General features: G+C 39.6%; 1 protein-coding gene across 17 annotated transcripts in view; it reads left to right on the top strand.

Annotated features, from left to right (window-relative positions):
• The window catches only part of PBRM1 (polybromo 1), a 55,514-nt gene that overhangs the window by 3,033 nt on the left and 35,193 nt on the right, over positions 1-17,288 (top strand). For 10 of the 17 annotated variants that reach the window (XM_038148718.1, XM_038148714.1, XM_038148729.1 and 7 more), the window contains 11 exons: positions 709-864; positions 1,610-1,707; positions 2,291-2,438; positions 4,695-4,835; positions 5,480-5,596; positions 6,010-6,078; positions 6,846-6,944; positions 7,369-7,454; positions 9,974-10,072; positions 11,623-11,714; positions 15,093-15,309. In XM_038148718.1, the coding sequence (XP_038004646.1) occupies positions 709-864; positions 1,610-1,707; positions 2,291-2,438; positions 4,695-4,835; positions 5,480-5,596; positions 6,010-6,078; positions 6,846-6,944; positions 7,369-7,454; positions 9,974-10,072; positions 11,623-11,714; positions 15,093-15,309 (1,322 nt within the window). The remainder of the gene's footprint in view (positions 1-708; positions 865-1,609; positions 1,708-2,290; positions 2,439-4,694; positions 4,836-5,479; positions 5,597-6,009; positions 6,079-6,845; positions 6,945-7,368; positions 7,455-9,973; positions 10,073-11,622; positions 11,715-15,092; positions 15,310-17,288) is intronic. The other 7 variants (XM_038148726.1, XM_038148715.1, XM_038148722.1 and 4 more) reach the window with 2 other exon arrangements.

Genomic DNA, 17,288 nt, shown 5'->3' with positions numbered 1-17,288 from the left:
GTCACTGGAAGCTGGGAAAGAGCCAACAACTTGTTCCATAAATTACCATAATTGCTGGATGGTGGTTATTCATTTGTCACTGCTTGTGTTGGTAAATGCAAAACTATGGCCAAAAGAGGAGGGGGCTTTCCCTGCTTCTCCGTGGTTGAGCCATTCATCCCACACATAAAGTGGGAGTGGGAGGTCCCACGTGATCCAGACCTTTTTTTCACTTGAATGTAACACAAGGTATTCTGTGGCCCTTTTCATTTGTAATTTGTTTTGGTTGGTTATTTTTTTTTTCTTTGTTGGTCTGTTTTTTTGTAGTTTTTCAGTTTGACATAGAATGAAGTGTTTTTACACCAGAACTGAGCATGTGTCTCTGTGCAGCTTTCTTGTTGAAAACAGTGGTTCTTGCTTAGTTGTCATGCATGGGATGGGGTATGAAAATGTAGAGTTTAAGAATGTATTCTGTGAAGAGCTGCTCATTCAGTGTGAGCTTGGGGCTTTCTGGCCTTGCTGTCATTGGTGACTCTAAAACTGTAGGAGCATTTTGATTTCCCTTTCCTCTTGGGAATTTCCACATAGTTGGACTTCGCAGAAATGGCTTAACTGACCTGTAGCATTTGGCAGATGTATCATCAGAAGCTTTGCTAGCTCTGTGGGTAGCTCTCAGCAGAGGGTTTGGATGCAATGCCAGGGCTTTAAGAAGGTTTCTGTTCATTATAGAAGAAGTTGGATTCCATGGGTTCCAAGAGGCGAAGAGCTACCTCTCCTTCCAGCAGCGTCAGCGGCGGAGACTTCGACGACGCCCATCACTCCACCAATGTACCAGGCCCAAGCAGGAAGAGGAGGAGACTTTCCAACCTCCCCACTGTAGATCCTGTTAGTACCTCCTTACTGATGGCACCTCTTTTCTTGGGGATTCTGTATCTCTGTCTGGAATATGCTGGACTGTAAAATCAATGGCCATATGTAGCACATGTACACTGGTCCTGAATCAGTTCCTGCCTTGGCTGAGCTGTTTAGGACCTTGTTCAGCTTTGGCTTTGGCTTGGTCCTGGCTCACCACTTTCATGTTTTTCTTTGCTGTTTTGTTTTTGCTGCTTTTCTCTTTCTGCTGATGATTTCAGCAGATGGAAGCATGTTTGTTGGAGAATGAGCTGAAATCATAATGTGTAGAAGTAGGGAGCTGTGTCTGCATAGCAAATGCAGAGGCATGAGTGGGGAATGGCACAGGCAGTGATTGCTGAAGTGTACAATGCCTCTGCTATGCCTTTGCATGAGCAGTCATGTTAATTAACTGCAGGGCAGAAGAACCCCTGTTGTTACTGTAGATGCCTGTAACTTGGAGAGAATCACACTGAATTAATTTCCATGTTGGGCATTTTACTTAGAATTAGTATTGAAATAAAGCTCCCTGTGTTCAAAAAATAAATGGAGATCCTGCAGCACCTGGCACACTTGTCAGGTATCCTGCTAAAGTGTGGGATGCTCCAGTTGCTTTTCACTTCTGCTTTAGGGCATGCTGTGGATTGGCAGCTCGTCCTTTCCTTTGTAAGCAGGCTTTTGTTTGTTACCTCCTTAAAATTCTCTCCCTTTGCCTTATTTCATTGTTCTTGCCTTTCAGATTGCTGTCTGCCATGAGCTCTACAACACCATCAGAGACTACAAAGATGAGCAGGGCAGGCTCCTTTGTGAGCTCTTCATCAGGGCACCCAAGAGAAGGTAAGGCCACAGGTCTGGTTAAACTTTGAGCCTGAGATTTAATCAGGGAGAAGTGGAAATTGATAAATACTTCAGCAATAATTTGTGAAAAATCTAAGCTACATTTGTCATCATTTCACATCAGTGTTTGATGTAATTATTCAGTGGGATGTGCTTACATTGGTGCTCTTTTTCAGGAAAAAAAAAAAAGGATACACTGAATTAATTTGTGATACCTGCCTAAAGCATCTATGCCTTTGATTATAAGATATTCTATATAAGTGATGGGATGTAATATATTCTGTATAAGTGATGGGATGTAATACTGAGGACACAGCTTGGGAAGGTTAATAGAAGTGATCCTTGAAAATGCAGTAGCTAAGTGAGAGGCTGAATTTTCTCTTAGACCCAGAAAATTGAGGACAGCAACAGAGCATACATGAAGTGAGCTGACTGATAGAGCACTGTCCAGATCTTTTAGCTGTAACAGGAATGCATTGGAACTTTCTTTGGTTTATTTAGTCATAAACATGCACAAGCTTTAGTGCTGTGGTTTGGGTTTTACTGCTTGGAATATGATGCCTGTTTTTTGTCATTGCAACAGAAATCAGCCAGATTATTATGAAGTGGTTTCTCAGCCAATTGATTTAATGAAAATCCAACAAAAGCTGAAGATGGAGGAATATGATGATGTGAATGTGCTGACAGCTGATTTCCAGCTTCTCTTTAACAATGCAAAGGCTTACTATAAGGTGAGCAAACTAAAAGCTCAAATCCACTGTAAAAGGTGTAGAGATGTTCAAATTTTGCCTTGGTTTGGCCAAAACCTCTTCGTTTTAGGCTGAGGTATTACTGGTAAAGAGAAGAGCACATACTGCAGTTACTTGAGTCTATTTCCATAATGTTGACTGTATCTTTCTAAGACATCCTATCATAGCAATTTTTCTGTGAAAAATCATAAAATAATGTGGGGATGATCTTCATGTAGTTTTCCAAAAGAGATCAAAAGCAAAACTGGAAATATAAACTGAGAAAAATACTCCTCTTTCAAAGCCTTCTCATTTTACAACACCCTCTGTGTAACCCTTTGAAATGGAGAAAGATTTAATTTTTTTTTTCCTCCCAGAAGGAAAAGTTTATGCTAACAGTGAGCTTATGATAGAGGTGTTGAATCTTTCTCTTCCATTTGCCACTTAATAAAATGAAAAAAAGGCACACTGACTGTCATGGTCAGTGATGATAGATGTGAATGTAATGTCATTAAGATAGCCCCCATGGCAATTCCCCCAAACTCTGTGTGTGTTTTATTATGGATATTAATGGGTTTCATTGCCATTTTCATAAGGAAGTGGGGAAAAATTGGATTAATTTTGTTTAATGAAAGGCTATGTTAAATCCATAAACCAGTGAAATTGTACGTGGTGAATGAGATGATACAGCAAATCTAAAGCTGCTAGTACTGCCTTTCACATATCTTTGACTTTGGAGATGATCCTAATGAGTTCCTTCTGAATAACCCAGCTGGGGTAGCCAGGGGACATCCAGAAAGGCAGTGTTTGTTTCACGTGTGTGTGTGTGTGTGTAGTAGCTTCTTGAAAACTATCAGATTTATGGATGATAAATGCATTTGCACATTCTGCTGCCAGGAGGAAAAGCACAAAGATTTCCAAATCCATTTTGTACTCCTGAAGCTTTGCAAGGCACTCAGTGTGAAAACCCCAACATTAATGGGTTGGTGGCAGGAAAGAATGATTGGGGTTTTACAGAATGTGTGCTGCCTTTGCCTATAGAATTGTGGGCTCAAAATTTGACTGTGTCATAGAGATCTTGCATTAGACTAAAAATAGGTATCCATTATTCCAGGAGGAAGGAATGTTGGCATTTCCAGAGAATTATGGAGCTGTGGCACACAAACTTCAACTCTTCTTCTTTTCACCTTTTACCTTCCCCAGGCAGCTCCATGGCATGGGCAAACCAGGGACAGTGATTGATTGTCAAAGTCTTTATTCCAGCAGATGTTTTATTGGCGGTGCTCCAGCAGAACAGCAGCCTTTGGGTTTTTTTTTTGTATTTCTGGTCAAGTCTCTCACTCCTGAGCATCTTGCATTAATACAGAAGGAAGCAGATCTCTGGAGCAGGATACTGTTAAAAATCTGCTCTTCATAAGCAGCATCTGGTCTAATGTGCTGAGAATATTTAAGCCTAATAAGGCAAGATTAAGAATAGTTCTCACGTTGGTTTCTCATTTGTATTACAAGCTGTGAGAGGTTGAGAGAGTGAAGTAAGAAGAGTGCAATCAGCAGTAATAAGGTGACATTATCAGCAGGAATACCTGAAATAGAGCCTAAATGACAGAGGAAAGGGAAGGAAAAATACATGGGTGGAAAAGCTCTCTTTGTTCTGGGTAGTGGTAATAGGCACGTGCTTGTTTGCCACTACCAGCTCTGTATTTTTAAAAGTTAATTTTCTAACTGATGCTCTGCCTTTTCTAAAAGGTGTATCCAGAGGTGTACTCAGGTGGTAGGATGCTGTCAGGTTCTTTGGAATTGCCCAGTTAATGCTGAGTAAACCATTGAGTGCTTAGTGCTTTCAAAGATATTTTTGGCATTCTTCTATAGAAGTTAATTTTCAAGTGCCACGCAATGACAGCAGTATTGGCTTAAATCAAACTTCTGGCTTACTGAAATTTAATCTGTTTTAAATGCTGGTGGTGTACTTCAACAAAACCTAGTGATTTCTCCAGATTCATCTAGTTGACTTGTCCAAGCCTCAACCCAGCTAGTTTTATTGCAAAGTTTTCTGAAAGACTTGGATGCTCTTGAGTGATACAGGTTATATTTTCTAATGCTTATTGTGATTCTTAACTCCTCTGTCAAAGAACAAACGAAGCAGGAATTTCCCAAGTTTTCTATTACTCATATTTAATAACTTTCAGCTGATAACTTACAAATTTCCTCCCGATGAGAGTGCCCTGAATTTTGACTGGAATATTTGATTTGTTTTTGCAGCCAGATTCTCCTGAATATAAAGCTGCCTGCAAACTGTGGGAGCTGTATTTGCGCACAAAAAATGAATTTGTTCAGAAAGGTGATGCTGAGGAGGACGATGATGATGAGGAAGGACATGACAATCAAGCAAATTCTGAATTAGTAAGTGTGGGCATGACAGCTGCAGGAGGGGGAGGCTGTAACTGTGCATGTCAGCTGACTCTGAGAGGGTGAAATTCATTGAGTAACATTTTCATTGTTAAATTATGCCCCAAAGGGTGTTTCTTATGGAAGTTTGTTAGTTAATCACTTCACAGCATTGTATGTGTGTTTCACTTTTGCCTAGCAAAAAAAAAGCTGTGAGGTTTTCTGGTATGGGTAAAGCATGGTTCTGGTTTAGTTGGAATAATATGAAGTGTGCTTGAATTCATGCCAACACTGAGGTTTGTTGCAAGCAAGATTCATGTCCAATGACATCAATTATCAGCCAGTGCCCCATTCAGTCAGTGCAGCTGTTCCTGGAGTGTTATGAGAGGAAATTTGGGCTAGCCTGGTTTTTGTGATGTTGGGATGGACATTTTCAGTAACTGTGATGTGTGTCTGACAGTCTGCAGTGTAAAGCTGAAATTAGAGTTTTTTTAGTGTACCTTTACCTGCATAAACAATATTGTCTTCAAAAGTTGCATGTGTATTTTGTAGCTGATTTTTCCTGCCTTTGAAGTGCAAGTTCCTGTATTTCAGCACAACTTGAAGCCCTCCACTCTGGCTGCTATTAAAACTTCTGTAATTTTTGTTTCCTACATTAGTCATCTCCAGGTTACCTGAAGGAAATTCTGGAACAACTTCTTGAAGCTATAGCTGTTGCCACAAACCCCTCAGGACGACTCATAAGTGAACTGTTTCAGAAACTTCCTTCTAAAGTGGTGAGTATTTTAGTAATGTAGGTTGTGTGCTAAGTTGGAAGCCTGGACATTTCTGTTACTGATGTTACAGGCTCTGATGGCCACACTCAGGGTGCAGTTCTCTGTTTCTGCCACATCAGTGGCAAACTCCACCTGTTTGTACTGTTTTGTTTCAGAACAGTGTTGTTCAGGTTTTGTGGTGAAAGTTTTAACCAGCAGAATAAATATTCTGAAAACCATCACCATGGATTTAATTTTCAATCAGAACTGGTCCCTTATGTCAGTTTATTGGTGAATTATAATTCCTTGTGTCTGCCTTATTGAGTCTTACACTGTTCTTACCTTCAGTTCATCTAATGGCTCGTTCTGTGAGCTGTTTGAACAAAACCTTTGTGACTGCTTATAGTAATACAGAAATTATTTTTGTTTTCCAGCAATATCCAGATTATTATGCAATAATAAAGGAACCCATAGATCTTAAAACCATTTCCCAAAGGATACAGGTATGAACATATTAATGTGTCAGGGTACAGCCTTTTTAACAGAAAGCATTCCAGAATTGTTAGAAGTCAGGATTTATGGTGGCAGGAAAGGCAGTGTGTTTTCTCTCTGCTATTAAAAAACCTGCACACTGTGGTGATTCAATGTTCTGTGCTAGGTTAGTGCTGCAGAAATAGCTGTGTGGAAGATCAGGCATTGTGAGCTGTGGAGTCCTGGCTTTGAGCCTGGGTATCTTGGGTTCCTTGGTGTTCAATGGCTTAAAGCAGTTCCTTGACAAGTGCTGCTCATGTAAAACATTGGAGTACTGAGGCTTGGTTGTGCATTATCATCACCTACTTCTGTTCTAGTGCTATAAATAGATGCTTTGTACTGATGCATTTTTCATCTTACTTCTCCAGTAATTTGAAATACTGTTCTGTAATTCTAGCATTTTGTATTGTAGGGAGGGATGGGACATAGACTGATTGAACTAGAGAATAAAGTTAAAACAGCATTTTGTCAGAATTGTTCAGAATAAAGTTAGTATGATCTATTAAATGTTTTTTCAATCTTAGCATTCATGAGCTTTATAAAGAGTTAGCATATATGTATGGTACTGTCTTTGTCTAATTACTTTTTCCAGATACTTATCTGTTGTATTTACAAATCAGTTGCTTTTCTATGAACATTCCCTTTATTGAATATGAATTCCTTTGCTTTTCACTATTGGCTTAGTTCTCGTGCTGTCTGAAGGTTGCCACTTTAACCAGTTCTGCTTCTTGTTGTATAGAATGGAACTTACAAAAGCATTCATGCCATGGCCAAGGACATAGATCTTCTGGCAAAGAATGCCAAAACCTACAACGAGCCTGGATCCCAAGTATTCAAGGTTAGTTTCAGTTGTTCATAGTGTGATTTGAGTTCAGATTTTCTTGACTACTCTCTATGCTGGTTGATCCTTAAATAAGTCTTAAGAGAGCATAAAGCTCTCAAGACCCTGATTGCATTTTTTAAAAATAGCTTTTAGTGGGTTTTTCTTTTTTATATTGCTTTTAGTAGAATTGGGGTGCAACAATGACAAAAATTGAGCTTGAAGCTGCTCAGGTCTTCTATTCAGTTTTTTCAGGCCACTGTAAAAATACTGTGTGGGAGTATTTCAGGCAGACTTTGTTCCTTGCTTCATTTCTCATTCAAAATTGTTTTATATCTAAATGTAAAAACACCTTAATTTTTGTTTTAGATAGCTGCATATATCTGATTACAATATTATTCACTTTCAACATTAAACAAAAAAAAAATCTTTTAATTGACAGGATGCAAATGCGATTAAAAAGATATTTAATATGAAAAAGGCTGAGATTGAGCACAGTGAGTTGGCCAAGTCAAGCCTCCGAATCAGGTACTGCAAATAGAGTTCTTTCTATAATCTCATATGAAAACCTCTTGACATTCCCTTAATTGTGCTATGGAGAATATAGTGGGAAATAAAGCTTGAAAACTTAGATTAGTGTTGTTTTATAAGTTGTACGTTGGTTAAAAGTAGTTTTTGAAAGAAAGCTTTTTTTGTTGAAATACTTCTATGGTGAAATGTTCTTGATTCTATGTACTTGATTGTGAAAAATACTGTCAGTGGATGTTTAATAAAGTTATGGCTGCCACATGTTTATAAGTTAATAACAGAAAATGTATAGTGAGGAACAAGATGCTTTGTTTTATTAAAAAGTGCTGGATATTCTTGAACCTTGTTAGGAACTGAAACCACAGGGCTCACAGTTAGGTAGGGGCAGAAACAATAACAGAACCTTGGGCAAAAGATACTTAGAGAGAAGTCCATTCTTGCTGGAAAAGCAATTTTAGCTATGAAAAGAGGCACGGGAACCTGACTCGATTTATTAATCAGTGAAGCAGAGATTTGGCCCTGAATATGCAGGTATGAAACACTTGATAAGAGTTGATAGCTCTATTTGTTTCATGGAATGATTTTACTTAGGAAACAGCATTTTCTTCCTGTGAAAATCCATAATGTACAGAGAAGTTGTGCAGTCATTATAAATGTTTATAAACTGAAATGCAATTAAATTTTTTCTCATATAAGCATTTTACTTATGAGTAACTCTCAAGACTAGGTTTAGGTATTATTTGTCAATGTGAGCTGTGTCATTTATTCCAAAAAATTAAGCAATATCCTGCAAGCCATTCAAGGATTTTGAAAACTTACAAGGTGGAATCTCTTTATCTATTTGAGCTGTTTTCTGGCATTTGGTGCTGGGAAACCACTGTTGTCATTTCCAAGGTTTGTATGGTACAACTGGAAACACTGTCACTGCCTTACTTAACTGAAGGTAGTTTAATTTTTTCTGTGTTTATGGTGTCAGTATTGAAGTGTTGCCTAGGATTATTGTGTGAAAGAAGTGGAAGTTGCCTGGTTGATTTTTACTGCTTGATGTTTTGAGAAGTGGTTTTTTTTGGTTGGTTTGTTCAGCATCAGCATCCTTCCCATGGTTGGGTGAATCATTACTGGAGCTTATAAAAATAAAAAGCAGAAATACTCTTTAAGGAGTAATTCCTGACACACAGGTGAATAATTTTCCTGTGTGAAAGTATGTGTAGTGCCAGAAGACTTGGATTCTACAGACACATACATATGTGTTTGCTTTGCAGTAACTAGAATTACACAGAAGCATAGAGGTTTTCTGTTTCAATTGTGATTGTATTTTATTTTTCTCACTGTGTTGGCCATTGATGAAGCTCAGCATGTCAGGGTGTGTGTCGTATTTATTTCTGAGGCTCAAAGTTTTTTCTTTAAAATCTGATTGTGTAAGAAGGGATGACAGATAAATCACACTGGTATTTGTTAGCTGAATTCCTCTCTTGCACTGCCAACCCATTTCCACTTCTCAGCTGCCTTATTCTAGATGTTCCTCCTGTGTATTGTTTTCTCAAAAGACCTTCAAATCCTGAAGTAATCTATCAGAATCAATGACAGCTCCCTTCTTTGTTTCTCTGACTTGGAGGGGAGAAATAATGCATGAAGCAGGCTACAATAATATTGGCCTGAATGCAGAAAAAATTGGGATAAGAGAAGTGTCATGAAAACCAAACCTTTCACCTGCTATTGTGTATTTCACTGGTTGCTTTTTCTGTTGAACTGTTCTGTTTGTTTGTTTGTTTGTTTGTTTCTCAAGAGTCTGCTTCACAAAATCATTATTTTTATTTAAATTCCTAAATGTTTAATTGTCTTAAAGGGCAGTTCTTTACCTATTGCTGGTTTGGGTAAAATTCCCTCATAAGTTCACTTCAAGTGCATTTTCTGTATTTTTCTTCTGAATTTGCATCTGTTGTTCTTTGTCATTGATGGCTCAAACTCAAATCATCATAATGCTATTAACCTAAGCTTTATATGTTGCCCCTGTGTCAAAAATCATGTTTTTTCTTGCAGAGCTCATTTTCTCCTTTGCCATCTTAAACTGCTCTTTGTCGGTGCATTTAACTGTCCTCCCTTAAAGCAATAAAAATTGAATTGTTTGATAATATGCACTGTCAGCCACTGACAGTGCCTTTAAGTGTTGCTAGGACATGACTGGACCTGTATGATTGCCTTTATCTGGATGCTAAGGAACATTTTGTTGGCTGCTTTCACCGCTATTTAGGCTGAGCTGTGTGTACAGCTATCAATGCTTGAGCTAAACGTTACTTTCCTCTGACTCAATAAACAACATCCACATAAATGCTGGAGCACTGAAAGGATCTCAGTATTACTTATCTTCTAGCTTCCAAACATCTGTCTCTGAACTTTTTGGCTGATCTATCAAAGTGATTCTGTAAAAAGCTTTTTTCTTTCTGCGTCTTTTCATGGGTTTAAGGTGGGCCTGTTTTTTTTCCTCCCCCCTTTGCTTGGCTTGCCTCTGCTGCCTTAAGGACTGCATCAAATTTGGCTGCTTCCAAGCTGACAGGTCCTTCCTCACAGGGTAAAGGCAGTGTTGGGGATGAGAGAAATTCTTCTAACAAATATTATCGGTAAGTAAATTGTGCCCTTGGAGGAAAAGCTGGGTCCTCATCGTATAGAAATGCTAAATTTTGTTTGATTTTCTGCCTCATACCTGCTGTGGTGCTGGGCTTTGGATTAGGGTGAGATTAATGCTGATAAGACTCTGTCAGTGCAGTTATTGCTGATTGGGAAGTGTGTGCAGTCTTCCATAGTGGCTGAAGGACGGTGGCTGTGCTCCGTGGGGATGGCTACAGCAGCTGGCACTGCAGCACTGCAGGGATAAAGCCACCTGTGCCTGGATGCTGCTGCTCAGGCACACAACCTGGTTGTGGAAGAGCCTCATGTGGGTGCTCATGGACCCAAGGGCTGGGCCACTGAACAGCAGCACAGCAGCAGGGCTGGGTCAGCGTGCTGAGGCTGGAGGGGCCCGTGTGGATCTGCACTGGCAGTGGGAAGGTGAATTACAGCTCCAGGGGCCTGTGGCACCTCAGGCCATCAGGGAAGAGGTGCTACAAGTGGATGTGCTCATGATCCAGGTGTGGACTTGCACACGCTGTCAGTGATACTGCAATAAAAATGACCCAGGTGAATGAAGCTTTTTGGTGAAAAGAGACAAAGCACAACAAGGACAGAACCAGGAGTGGCTTCATCAGGCAGCAGCCCAGCACCAGCACTGGGGGACTGGAGGACTGCAGGGACAGATGGAACCCAAAGTCATGGACTAAAGGAGCTCAGTGGATGTTTTAGAGGGATGACCCACACACTAAGGAAATGATATCTTTGTGTTTGTATCACAAGGCAGGAAAGGATGCATAGGAGAATGTAGGGCCCAGGCATGCCCTCAGCCCATCTGGCTTTTTCCCAGTCTTCACTTGGCCCCTGCAGGACGAGGCTGAGCCCATTTCTGGAGGTGCTAAAGAGCTGATCTTGTAAAAAGGCAGAGAATGTCAGGCATAGCTTATATAGTGCGGTATGAAATGCTCTGCCCCAGGTTTGGGACAAAAGAGAGGGATGGTGAAGAAGTCTAGATGAGACTGTAGCCAGTGTGGATGCCAGTTTGCTCCACCTAAGCATAGGAGGCTGCTTCATGTGCAGGCACTGTGCATGCTGAAAATGCCAAAGGTGGGGATGAGGAAATGGGAGGAGATAGAATATACAGTTTTAGTGTGTTGAATTCTTTCCTGTATGCAAAACCCAAAAAACCAGGATCAAATAACAAAGTTATTAATTGGGAAAGACTTCTTATTGTTCCCCTTCTCTTGCAATCAATCAAATACTCAAGTATACAAAACAGGACAGAAGGTAGTAGGCTGGAGCTCAGTTTTCTGGCTGCATTGGATGGACCAGCTCATAAAATAGAGGCAGACTCATGGCTTGGTGAAAATTTCTCCTGTTAAAGGCTCCAGCCTTCTTTAGTCACAGCTGTGTTCCTGCTTATGGAGTCATGAGCTTCACTTGTTTGTTCACACACTCTGGGTGACTATTAATGGTTAATGTGATAACCCTTTCCTTTTTTTAAATTATAATTTTCTTTCTTTTTTCCATTTTTAAAAATGACTTTACTTTCTCTCTTTCATAGTAACAAAAGATCAGCCCAAGGGGATCGTTTATCAGCAATAACCATGGCACTGCAATATGGATCAGAGAGCGATGAGGATGCAGCTTTGGCTGGTAGGAGCTGAAATGCAGTTTCTCTAATTCCTTTCATTAAAATGTTCACAATGACCAAATCTCTAGAGCTCCTGATAAACTCAGATACATTTATTTCAAAAATATTTTATACTCAGTGTGTAATTCCTTTGACTCTTACAGCTAGTGAGATAGGGTAGGCCAAACTTGCTGGCATACTTTGAATTTTCTGTGTGTTTTCAAGTATATTTACCCAAGCTTTAGGGAGCTTCTGCCTGGTTTTATTCCTTCTAAAATGGAACAAAAGAGGAGAAGACATTGAGTGCTCCATGCAGCAAAAGAGATTGGTAGTGCTGGAATTGTTTCTTTGTTTAATTTTTTGTTTACATTATTTCTTCGTTGATGTTGAAAGATGCATCTGTTCAATATGTATTATTGGGGCATTTATTTCTTACCTGGTAATTGAGCTGTACTCCACACAGTTTTCTAGTGGATGTGTATGTAGAATTTTTTGGATTTTAGCTCTTGCTGTAAGCAAAACCATTTTGATTCCTGGTTAGCTCAGAGTTTGGTTATTGCTTCAGAGCAGCTGTTTTCTGGGAGGTGTGGGGAGTATTTATTAGCTGGGTTTTGCTTGTTTGTTAGCTGTTTGTTTTTTTTTTTCAAGTTGCAATGCTGTAAAACAGCATTGTATCTTTTTATGTTTTAGTGATTTAAATTCTTGCACTGATTAAACCACTTTCAGGTGCCACCTTTGCTATGGACATAATGGCAATTTTCATGGGACCTCTCTCTGTGTGTGAGGCTTTTGCCTTTTTGCTGTTGAAGCTCTCCTATCTTTATTGCATTCACCTAAGAGGCAATGTTATTTTTTTTGGCAGACCTGTCACCCCCTAAGATTTTCTGTGTTTCCAGTGTACTACTTGGACAGCCCTATGCTGCCAGTCTCTGGGTGACAAGGGCTTTTCTTTAAACCAAGTGGTATTTTCATTAATTGCTCTGCTGTCTCATTTTTTCATTCCTCTAACACTTGTTAAAATAAATGAGAACAGGGCTGCATGACTGAACATTAATAGAACTCTCTCCTTCTTGAAGCAGAGAGCTGAATCTTTATGAGCTTCTTTGGTTGTAGCTGTTGCCTAAGCAATGAACAATATCAGTTTCCAAGTGAGAGTTTATCCTGACAGCTGCAGATGGTGTTTGGTGTGGTGGAGCTTGTAGAACATTCCCAGCCCCGGTGCACAAGGTTGTGAGCAGCTTCAGCAGCTCCCTTGCTCCTCATTATAACTCTACAGAGGCAGGCAGAGGTGGTCATTATGTATTACTTGCATGTATTTAATTTTGTAAACAAGGGTGTTTTGTTTTTACTGTCTCATTTAGAGATGGTTTAAGACTGGATGCTGCATTTGGTTTTAGTGGCAACCATCTTCAGTTGGACGTGGAGCATTCATTGTTGTTTAGGTGCTTTGGGATCACAGAGGAGACAGTGGGGTTTTTTTGTGGGATCTGCAAACTCTAGCCCTAGTGGTGACAGCACACAAGGGCAAAAACTGCCTGTCCTTCTCTGCCAGTGCCTACTGGGAATATGGGACCTGGTGCTACTGCACATTAAAGAAAGTACAGTCTTGCATCAGATTGTTTGCTTTATAAGAGCAAAAATATTATTATTGCAAAAATAAGAATTTTTCTGTCTTCTGGACTGAATAATACATTCTTCTTTGGCTCTTAATAGAGCAGGTTTTGTATTAGAAGATCAGTATAATTTTCTAGAGATGTAAGAATATATGATGTTTACACATCACTTTTAAAAACGTGCACATCATAATGAAAATGTAGCTGTATATTTATTTTTATTTATAGCTGTATATTATGCAAATATAATTATATTTTATATTTATAAAATAATGTGTATTCATAGCTGTATATTATGCAAATATAAAAATACAGTAAAACTATAATACAAATGCTTTATTTTAGTACATTAAAATAATGAATTAATATCTAATTTACTTAGATTTCTTTTTAGGGAATGCCTACTTTCAACACAATGAAAGTACATTTCTTATTTAGGGTATTGAACTGTTTTGTTGCTGCCTCACACACAGCAGAGAGCAGCAAATACTTGACTAGTCCCTTTGTGTTTTCTCTTTCACAGAAACAAGTAATTCTGCTTTTCAGTTTGTTTCTTACTTTTGGTGGAGTACTCAGAACTGAACAATTTGAGTAAACAGACCAAACTGTTTGAGTAAACTAAATCATAATCTATTTTTGAAACTTCACCTGATTTCAGTGATAACTCCAGTGGTTTGTTTCTACCTGAGTTATTCTGTCCAGCTCCTGCTTTGCTGGCTGTGGTGTAGTAGATGCTGGGTCAATACATGATGTTGACTGGCATCATTAGGATAATTTTGAGTGTCTCCCCAAATCAGTAATGCATATCTTCATTGCATGTTTGCACATCTGCTGATGCCTGGTTGTGCTTTAGCTTTGCTTCTGACCCTGGTAGGTCCCACGCACTGATGTAGATCTGGCGTCAGGCTGCAGAGCAGCAATGTCAGCAGTGTGTTACAGTCTGAGTGTCCCCTGGCTTTGTCACCATTTCTATATGACCTTACTGGATGTGGATAGAGAGCTTGAAGCTGTGGCAGCCTCCTCTGAGCAGTAATGGAAATGCCAGCTGGAAACCTGGCGTTCGAGAACTGTGTTTTGTGTGGCTGAATAACTCAGTGTGTCATCTGCCAGGCTGTCCTGCAGCCTCAGAGGGGAAAGGGGTGAATAATGTAACTCCAGCATGTGCAAAGCCATGTTTTGTGCAAAGATTTTATGTTATGTCTGTGTGCAAGGTACAAAGTGCACTGTTTATGTGACTTAGAAGTGTGGAAGGATTGGCCATTTATTGCTTCCCATCCTGTGTTTCCAGTACCAGTGTTTTCTCCTTCCTGTTGTGTTTCTGTTTTTCATGTAATGTTTCTTCTAATTTTATCTGCAGTGTTAGCTCTTCATAGCTTTTCTCTCATTCATCCTAATCCTGAAACAAGCTAACCAGAAAAGTTTGCTATGAATTTTTTAAATACTTACTATGATTTTTAGGCTTATTATGTAATCACTGTGAAACATTTATTTCTTCTTCATTTGTTGTATATATTAGAGGAGCATCATTAGACTTTAGTGTCAATTTTTTCTGCTAAGCTTCACAATTTTGTATTGAGCTGTGATTAATATTGTCTAAAGGATTGCAATAAAGTGCTTTTTCTTTTGTCAGCTTGAGGCTCATTAGATGTGTGTTGTGTCATTTTCTGAGGTGTGAATCTGACTGCCAGAGAGGGCTTTCCTTTTCTTCTGCTTTAGACCTTTATCTACTCAAACACCCACTCTGAGTTGTCGTGCTGAGTTTCCTGTTTTTCTTTTCTCTCTGTGCAGCTGCTGCTCGTTATGAAGAGGGAGAGTCTGAAGCTGAGAGCATTACCTCCTTCATGGACACTTCTAATCCTCTTTACCAGCTTTATGACACAGTTAGAAGTTGCCGTAATAACCAGGGCCAGCTCATCTCTGAACCCTTTTTCCACTTGCCCTCCAAGAAAAAGTATCCTGATTATTATCAGCAAATTAAAACACCCATTTCATTGCAGCAGATCAGGTAAGAGATCAGAATGCAAACTACATCTGGTGTGAAACTATTCAAGGGTTTCTTTTATTCCAAGAATCTTCTCTTATGGTCAAGTTGGTGGCACCTAATGCAGTGTTTGCACCAACTCTCCTCTACATCTGATTGCTGCTTGTTTCAGCTCAGTGTGCATCAGTCTTTAGATCATTTGTGGTACCTGGCTGCTGTTTGGTTTATTTTTCATTGAATTTCATTTGTAATATGCCTGAAAATTGCCATGTGAATAATTCTGAAGGCTAGGTGTGCAGCAGAGATGGAAGTTTTTGCAGAACTCCATTTTTCTTTTCCCCTGACCTGATGCCTTGATTACCTCTTACTGCCATATTTTTTAACTTAAAAGTCTTCAGTGTGAATTGTAGGAAGATGGTTGCAATTACAGTCCTCCTGTCTGGGTCACTGTGTAACTGTGGAGAACAATTATTTTCATGATGATGAAGCCAGCATTTATAAATGTGTGAGCCACGAAGGGCCTGTGAGTTGCCAGAGTGCAGTTGTCAGATTAAAGACCTGGGTGAAGTGAGCAGTGTCTTTCTTTGGTGGCTCAAGATAAACCAGTGTGATGGGTGTGAGCAGAGTCCTGGGAGCATTAATAGGCTTTAATGGCGCTGCCCAGTGGCCACTGGGGCTCCAGGCCCTGCCTGAGCCACACCCTGGGAGCAGCAGTGCTTCAGCTCCAGCAAGGGAGCCCTGCACCCTCCTGCTGCTCATCCCTTTGTAATCCACTCCCATGCACAGGTCTGTTCCTTTTAGTTATACCATAATACAATCTGTCAGACTTGATGGAATTGTTGAATGAGTAGTGTCTTTGTTAAATCAGAAGCTAATAAAGCTGCTTTTTGTTTTTTTATCTTGTCAGAGGGTGTTTTCCTGTGCTGGGGAATAAAAGCTGCCACACTGGTTATCTCTCCATCAGTGGCTTTAAAGCATTTTTTCTTATGTCTTAGTAGAGCTGTAATAGTGGCAAAGAAAGTGTCTTGCCTTGAACAAAGCACAAAATGTACTTCATGAAAATATCCAAACAGTGAAATTAAAAAGAATCATTGACATTTTGTGCCTGAATCTACCTAAAAGTACTGGCTCAAATTATCTATAAACAGATTTGTTTGGGAGAGATTTTCCATTAAAAATACCCTTCATATGAGTTATAGAACAAATAACTTGCCATAGAGAGGCAGCTGCATTTCTGCTTTCCTTACAGTGTAGGCAGGTTGCATCTGGCTGAGTGAGCAGCACAGAAATTCCATACCAGTGTATGAAGAGCTGTAGAAAAAAGTAACTTGACTTACTGTCTGGGAGCTTAGAAAATAAAAAAAAGGAGCAGCCAGGCTTTTTAGAAATAGAGTTTGAGGCTCACAAATGAAAGTACAATGTTTGTAGAATCTAATTTCCTGCAAATTCTGAAATTCATCTGTCTTTTAAATTACCTTGTGATCTTCACTTCTTACTATACCTCAAAAGCCTTGAAGCCATGCATATGTACTCTTAATTGCTGGGCTTTAGTGAAAACTGAGGCATCATGGCTTTGCTGGTACTGCTAATATGTCTTTGTCTTTCAGAACTGCCACTCATTTGGGGTGGAGATTGTGGGGTTTTTGGTGTTTGGTTTTCTGTGAGGTTTTTTCCCTTCTTTTCTTGTGGTGGTGGTTTGGGGATTTTTTTTTTTTTTTTTTGAAATGTACATAAATATCTTCTGTTCCCAGATGGGGACAGAAAAGTTTCATGTCCCAGGGGAAAGGTGAAGGAGGTGGAGTGAAGCCTGCCATTCCTGTTTCATGTCTGTTTGGCTCTGGCATCTGGCTGCCTCAGCTGTCCTGCCAGAGTGAGCTGTGAAATGTGTGGCTCTTGCAAATTTTACAGCTGGTCATGTATTTCAGGGGGGTCTGTGTGTGCTAAAAGCAGGAAAAGTCTTTAAAATAATTCGTGATTTCCAGAGGGAGTGTGTTTTGGTTTAA

This window comes from Motacilla alba, chromosome 12, assembly GCF_015832195.1.
Source record: "Motacilla alba alba isolate MOTALB_02 chromosome 12, Motacilla_alba_V1.0_pri, whole genome shotgun sequence".
NCBI classification, from domain to species: domain Eukaryota; kingdom Metazoa; phylum Chordata; class Aves; order Passeriformes; family Motacillidae; genus Motacilla; species Motacilla alba.
This window is presented reverse-complemented; position numbering and strand designations above follow the sequence as displayed.